Source organism: Opisthorchis viverrini (genome assembly GCF_000715545.1).
Source record: "Opisthorchis viverrini unplaced genomic scaffold opera_v5_15, whole genome shotgun sequence".
NCBI lineage: Eukaryota > Metazoa > Platyhelminthes > Trematoda > Opisthorchiida > Opisthorchiidae > Opisthorchis > Opisthorchis viverrini.
Genome location: NW_008751671.1, coordinates 131,254 through 138,762, shown reverse-complemented (window position 1 = coordinate 138,762; position 7,509 = coordinate 131,254). Strand labels below are relative to the sequence as shown.

General features: G+C 40.7%; 1 protein-coding gene across 1 annotated transcript in view; it reads left to right on the top strand.

Annotated features, from left to right (window-relative positions):
• Positions 1-1,327: 1,327 nt before the first annotated feature.
• The window catches only part of T265_01377 (hypothetical protein), a gene marked incomplete at both ends in the record, with an annotated part of 59,212 nt that continues 53,030 nt past the window's right edge, over positions 1,328-7,509 (top strand). The window contains 7 exons of the mRNA XM_009165403.1: positions 1,328-1,441; positions 2,325-2,601; positions 2,637-2,797; positions 4,915-5,003; positions 5,041-5,238; positions 5,274-5,496; positions 5,935-6,127. Of these exons, the coding sequence (XP_009163667.1) occupies positions 1,328-1,441; positions 2,325-2,601; positions 2,637-2,797; positions 4,915-5,003; positions 5,041-5,238; positions 5,274-5,496; positions 5,935-6,127 (1,255 nt within the window). The remainder of the gene's footprint in view (positions 1,442-2,324; positions 2,602-2,636; positions 2,798-4,914; positions 5,004-5,040; positions 5,239-5,273; positions 5,497-5,934; positions 6,128-7,509) is intronic.

Genomic DNA, 7,509 nt, shown 5'->3' with positions numbered 1-7,509 from the left:
GCGAAATTGCTGCTGTATACCAAAGCCGAAAAAAGTCGAGTGTATAAAATGGAGCAACATTTTGGCGGAGAAAAATACCCAGAGTAATATGCAACCCACTATTAAAAGTAAGCATATTTCAGATCATAGATGTGTCATATTTCTGTCCTACAAAGTAAGTCTGCAGGTGGGGATCGATTGACAAAGCAGCATATCCAAATTGTGCACATCTGATTTTGGCGTAACCTTCAAAATACAAAAGTTGGGAGGAAAACCCGAAGATGGCCGTCGGGGCTCCTCCAGATAGCAGTAGATTCCTCCAGATAGCAGTGGTATCATTTCGACCCAGTGGGAAAAAAGACAGCAAGCAAGAAGCATAGAGCTTGAATCCAGTGAGCCATTTCTGCAACACATGAAAATGTGTGTGATGTAAAATATAGAGGGAAAGGTTTCAGTATATGCCTGGACCCATCCATGCGAGTGTAAACGTGTACATAGACATGGTCACCAGCAATAACAGGAGCAAAGTCAAGTCAAGGGGGCAACTCAGCCAGAAACAAGTATAACTTTTAGGAATAAACCCCGCAGACTAGGCTTCTCCATCTTATTTGAAGCAGCACATCTGTTCCTAAACATTGTATGCCAGTGGAGGTTTTTTCGTGATTCAAAAATCTCATCTCCTTAAACAGAACATTCGAATAAAAACACCAATTGTTCCAGTCCAAAAAAACTCAGACGGCTAATAAGCAAACCAGACCAATTATCAAGGTAACCTGGAAAACCATGTATTTGAGAAGAATAACCATCGGAATATTCCGACCAGTTAGCTTTCGAGTGTTGGTCCAGTACTAAATAAAAATTTACTTAAAATGGCTTTTTGATGGAAGTTCGTATCTCTAATTACAGAGTGAAACAACATAACATAAACAACATGACGCACGCTGTGGTATTTGATATGCTGTTGAACAGGCAGGACGGATTTGGGTGCCACAATGTCTCAATGAAAAAGCTATTGTAGTGATTTCTGTGGAAAAAATTTGTCTTGCACAGATGACTGTTAGAGCAACCGAGTTTTCCATTGATTCAATTCAATAAAGATTACTGAGTTTTTAAAATTAACCTACTCAGAATCTCGGAAAATAAAAACCTGACTGAGACTAAGATAGGGTTATTTGGGTTGAAATAGTGTGCTTCAGTGGAACAAATATGTGAACAGTTTGCGTGAGTTGTATCTATCGTCCGTGATGAATACTACTCATTCTAGGTGTGTGAAAGTTCATGAACATGGTTATTCGGTGGCTCCAGTAGTCAGCAGATGCATTTTTAACGACCAACATGTAGAAATAAAATGAATGAGAATAAAACGGTTTCCAAGAAAACGGAGGAAGCATTAAGAGTTTCTCGCCCATATGACATTTTTTGTTCGCCATTGTATTGTCATCAGGGATGGTGTCCATGTTATGTTTGTTTGCACTGTAGACGAACATACTAATACTAAGCAACGTATAAGATCAAAGATGCAATATTCTGTTTTTTATTCACCTCACAAACAGCAACCGGACACAGAGGATTGGTGAAAGAGACAGTCAGTTTGTTTGTTACCACGTCAGGCAAGCAAAAATTCTACAGGGTTGGAAACATAAACTCTGGGACATATTTACTCGCTTTTTGTCGCTCGCTTGGTGTTTTCGAAAGACAGCGGTAAATGCTGAGAAATACCTGAATCCTCAACGTTTTTGTTGCAGTTTATAATAGAATATTTGTATGTGAACCGGAGCTGCATTTATGGTATTTTTCATCACTATATTACTCGTCCTAACCTTGGTTTCCATCTACAATTGTTTCATACAGTGATACAACAGAAGTTTTCTGTTTGTTCAGTTAGGCTGACCGGGATAAGCTACCCCATTCAACTAATCTGTTACCCAATTTTAAAAAGTTGGATTTTACTGTCGTCAGGGCTGACTTTTTTACCGAGATATAGTAAACAGGTGTGCGATAGAAACATTCTAGATCCATTTTGAATATTGCATGCATTACATCCAATATGACCCTGGTACTTTGAGGGAGAAACAAACCAGTATGTCAAGTTACACCGTTGCAGATGTGTAGAATAATGTCCCATGTAAAGTGCTTCGTGACCTCCAGTGGCTTTTTTCCGAGGAGTCTTTAACTTTGCTGCCTTTATCAGCATTTCCTATTAATTGCAGCATTTTCAGGAAACGATCTTTTAAAGCAAGTTCCTTTCGTAAACTACTGTGTGTGCTGAAAGGCATGACTTGTGTTGATCAGGAAGTTTTGGTAGGCGAAAGACTATCAGTTTATTCTAATCCACTGTCAACCAGTCAACAGCGTTTTACTACCTTCGAGAGGGGTATCCCAATCATGCGCGCATTGCCCTTGAAAACGGAATGAAGCGCTACCCACATGATGACCTCTTAAAGTTCCACATGGCCGTGATCTTCGCAATTGAAGGTGATCCTCAAATTTCATTCCCTTGCTATTGTCCAGGTAACTTACAAGAGGCAAGCAAGCGGTTCAGTGAGTTTAAAGATAAAGAGGATTTCCATCTGGCCTCCGTGGTTGCATTGGCTCAGGCGCACAAAGCTTATCCAGAAACTGGTATGTCATTACACTCATACTCACCGTTGAACCAGATGCCGAGGCTGTGAAGGAATTTGAAGCGAAGACTCGTGAACTACGAAGACATGCTTCCTCTACGGTAGTGAATCTCAATTCGACTTCTGACTTGCAGAAAGACCTTGTATTACGCAGCTTTAGTGCTATTCTACTTGAGAAAGTACGAAAAATCCCGAGAGTATATTGAGAGGGCCATCAAATCAAATTCACTTTTAATTGAGGTAGGCTAACCCAAAAACATGATCCTTTCCAGTTCATTTTTCCTTGTATTGAATGTTGTGGAGATTAAGTTTTTTCCATGAGTGCCGTGTATCCTAGTTATTATAATTGCAGTTAATATCCTTCTATCATAAGTCGGAAAATGTAACTATGTGTAGACAAATAATGTGTGCTAGTGCGTTCGTGAGTGTCGTCGCATACTTCAGAAATGCTCGCCCAACGTTAACAAGGTCAGTGATGTGTATGTTGCAGTAGAAATGTCACGGAAGGCTTCAATTCTTTGTTTGATTACCCCAAAATGGTGACTAAGAGAGTGAAGTTTTACTAATGAGGGGCTGAAATGAATATGTTTAAACTGTTAGCCAACTGGATGTGCTGCATCAAGTCCGTCCCATGTTTCACGTTGCAGGGTATTCGAGAAATTATAATCATCTACCACAACACGCTACCCGTGACCTCAATGAGTGAAGTGTTGTTCCAATAAAATGTACCGCGTTATCTCGAAAAGAGTTCCAACCCAAACGTGTGCACCTCATCCAGATGAAAACATTGTAAATGAGAGATGCAGTTGAGTCTGCGCAAGTCAACTTTGCAAATGAATGTACTTTGTAAGTTATCTACAACTATGTGTTAAGCAAAACACAAAAGTGATGGGGACTCGGGGACAATGTGCATCTGATGAGTTCAAGAAAGGGCGAGCCACTTGTATGTGATTGAGTAGTTTCAAGCAATCTTATGGGTAGTGCTCTGCCAAGAAAGTAGTCCTCTTGTTTCATTCCTAGAAGAAAACGAACGGTATAGCATAAGGTAGTCCGCGAAAAGTTCAAATATGTTATACTGCATTTGTTCATGTTTTTATACGACCCGATAAGCCTAGTAAACAGCCTTGTAGAATACAGATTACAAAATTTTTTTTCTTCATGGTATTTTTTTGGGAGTTTGAGGACGCCAGTTACTCAAGTCAAGATCGTATAATTTTATAAACCCTATAGAATACTATATTAGACAACATACTTGCCTGAAGTGGTACCGGGTGAGTGTTTCGGGAAACTCAAATCAGCTTAGGAACTTTGGATATACTGCGGTTCACCAGGATCTTTTTACACTTCGAATTATGGAACGCATTGGTGAGTGTCCATGGAACGAATCAAGATATGTGCGTATAATTTTATAAACCCTATAGAATACTATATTAGACAACATACTTGCCTGAAGTGGTACCGGGTGAGTGTTTCGGGAAACTCAAATCAGCTTAGGAACTTTGGATATACTGCGGTTCACCAGGATCTTTTTACACTTCGAATTATGGAACGCATTGGTGAGTGTCCATGGAACGAATCTGGGCCTACGACAAAAAGGGAATTGCATCGGATGTTCACAGTGAAAGAAGTGATTGTCCCGGGAAAACCACGGCGGTACATATGGCTGAAATTTTACAGTATAGTTTGAACATAGAACAGTGGTTAACGCGATACCTGGCCTGGCAGAAATATGCAGGTGACCTGAGGACTGCGCGCTATCAATTAGCAGGTCATGTGTGTTTGAGCTGTATGTTATGCAGATCTATAAAGTGTTACTGGTGGCCTAACGATCATGTGAGTAATACTGCGACACTCGTCCATTCAGTTCTTTCCTTCATTTATGAAGGATTCATGATTCGGATATTGGTCCAGATCTACCCTAAAACACTAATTCCTCCTTGTTGTGGGGTAAAGAATCTCCTAAATGACAACTGGTTGGACTAATTGGGACAGAATGCTACAAAGCGATGAGCTAGTAAGGTAACTAAATGTAAAAGTACAAGCTCACTTCGAAGTTTCAACAGAACATTACTGTAGTTGAGGACGTAGCTAGTGGCTCCACCAAAACGATGCAGTTGGGGGGTAACTCCTTACCCGCTTGGAAACTTAGTTGCCAAGCGCATGCTAAAAGTAAGTTCAATTAACTAAATAATCACTGAGTTGGTAACTCTTCATCCGCACTGGGAAGCGATCACCCACCGGAAGTTAAATATAGACTATTTCAGTGTAGATTCCAAAATTTGATATTTTGTTATTCTTATTTCGGAATGCACAGGCCCTAAACCTAAATGGTTGGATCGATATGCTCCTCAAGGACGAAAACGTACGGAAAAAGGCAATTCGTTACTTCGAGGGTTCAACCGGGTAGGTTATATGAATCATCCCATCATTAAATCGGTAGTGACGACGAAGCGATTGGCATCGAGTGTCAAATGGGCAGGGCATACTATTTTCAGCTGTCCCGTTCCTATTCCGCGGCTCTCGACATTATAAACATTCTTATTGTAAATTTCCCCAAGTATATCCCGGCGATTATTGCGAAGATGCATTTACAATTGATCTCACAAGACTGGGAACAGGCAATGGATACTTCGCAAAGGTACGGTGACTGAATGATAAATAATTGTTCTTCAGGTGCCTCACTCTAGATTGCAACTGCGTTGATGCTTTGAAGTACCAAGTTCTCCATGCACTCTGTCACTCGGGCAATATATCGGAGGTAATTTCGTTTGCAGACAAGCTTTTATTGTTAATTCAGGCGAGGAAGGCTATAAACGAGCTTACACGCGCCCTGGATGATTCAGAACCCAACTACGCAGAACAGTACTATATCAATTCGAAGTACTTTGCACCCCTTGTAGGTAGTTCTTTTGATAAAGTTGTAATATTGTTTCAAACATTTTTAAATGAGCGTCCGATTAGTTCTTCCATCACATGTTCCAGCAGTACTTTATAATTTAGCGAGTTTGACATACCTGATAGCAAGTGAACTTTTATTGCTCTAATAAGCCACCTTGGCGAAGTAGTGATTTACCCTAGCAATGGCATTTTAACGGAAATTTCCAAACGGCAGTCTGTCGGATCGTTGTAGTCTTTTCTGCGCGTTTGGTTTCGGAACAAATGCTGTCACTGTATACAATACTGTTAGTATAATATAAATACATACAAAAATTGCATGCAGTCACTTTATACTTCGATCTGGCAACCACAAAATCACCTCTGCGGTATTAAAAATACTCGAAACCATTTTTTTCCATTTAAGCCCAGGTTGAAATCACATTCTTCCTTAATCTAGTGCGCCAGGGATACCGTCATTCTCCATAAGCTTTTTCAACTCGCCGAACGAGCCGCTTCACTTGATAATCGGAACCACCACTACGACATCAACATTGGAAGAATCATGTTGCTCCAAGGCCACCCAAAAGAGGCGAGCAGACATTTCCAATCGGCACTGGAGTTTTCTGAGACTAGTGTGGTGGCCCTACAGGGTAAGTTGTCTCTCATAAGCCTATCGACATTTCATTTTTCCAGAACAGGGTGGAGATTGCACTACTACATCACCATAAGTAGCTCAAAATGAAAATCTTTCCAAAGATCGTCGAGGGGTAGACAATGGAATAGTTAATACTTCATTCTAAGGCAACCCCTATTTAATTTCCTTCTTTTTAGCATAACACACTAACATTTAGCCCTCCATTGTTTCTTTTATTGGATGAAACCTGCCAGCTTTGGCGTTCACATACACAGAGCCACTTACTCTCTCCGCAGATGTTTTGTACACCATTCGTTAAAGCTTATGCATTTTCTTACAAACGGATATCAAATTGTTGCTGAAATGATCTTGGTGGAACCTAACAAAATTCATAATGTAGAATTGCTTTTGCTACAAAAAATGAAGTGATCGACATAACCGCTAAATTCAGTCTGTCTGATAGGGCTTAGGAATATTCCCATTAAGTCCTCAGACGAAAAATGACGGACTAGAAACCAGTTTATATTATCTAATCATAATGGTCTCTTTTTCAAACCTACGCTATGTCCGACTAAAACACCATGATTCAGCTCAGTATGTATTCCAAGCATCTCATAGACTACCCAGCACTCGCAACTACTTCCGGGAAATACTACAGTCTATCAATCAGAGCACAATTGCGAAAGACTTCACCCAGAAAGGAACCAACATCAGTGGTTGCAAAAACGACCTACTGATTACTTTCCTGAAGTAAATACTAAAAACAATTTCGTTGAAATCACTCCTGTTAGCCACCGCCGGTGTCATCTTTCTTGCTGCTCACCAGGTAGGCGCAGTCTCCAAGTTCCTGTCAACCTTATGTTCTGCGTGAACACCAGATTGTACGCGAGTGGCGAAGAACACCATTTGCAAATTAAACTGGTGGGACTGCCTTCGTGCAGTGCGTCCAGTTGAAGAGTATCATAAACAAGAATTTCATCTCGGATTGAATCGTGTCCCCTGTAAACACTAAACTTATTTTCGAACGAGTGCATTTTACACAACAGTTTGTCGTAGCAAAATGAAGCCTCCAGAGCCCGAGAAAGTGATACCTCCAACGCTAGCATGCGCCCCAAACTCTAAAATTAGTACAAAGGCCAGCTGTTCTTCAAAGTGTATTACTTCATCCCTCAAGTTTCTTTCGAATGGCCTGACGCAGAAATTGGTACAGTTGAACAATTTTTTTATTTACTGGACTTGTGCACAGGCCCATTAGTCCCAAACCCTATTCGCTCACTGTTTGGAACACGTAAACTTCACGGAAGCAGCAGGCTGCCTAAACACCCAATGGCCTGCGTCAGAATGTGTACGCGGTAGAGAGACACGCCTATGTGATCTCCACCTGTTTGAAAATGGTAA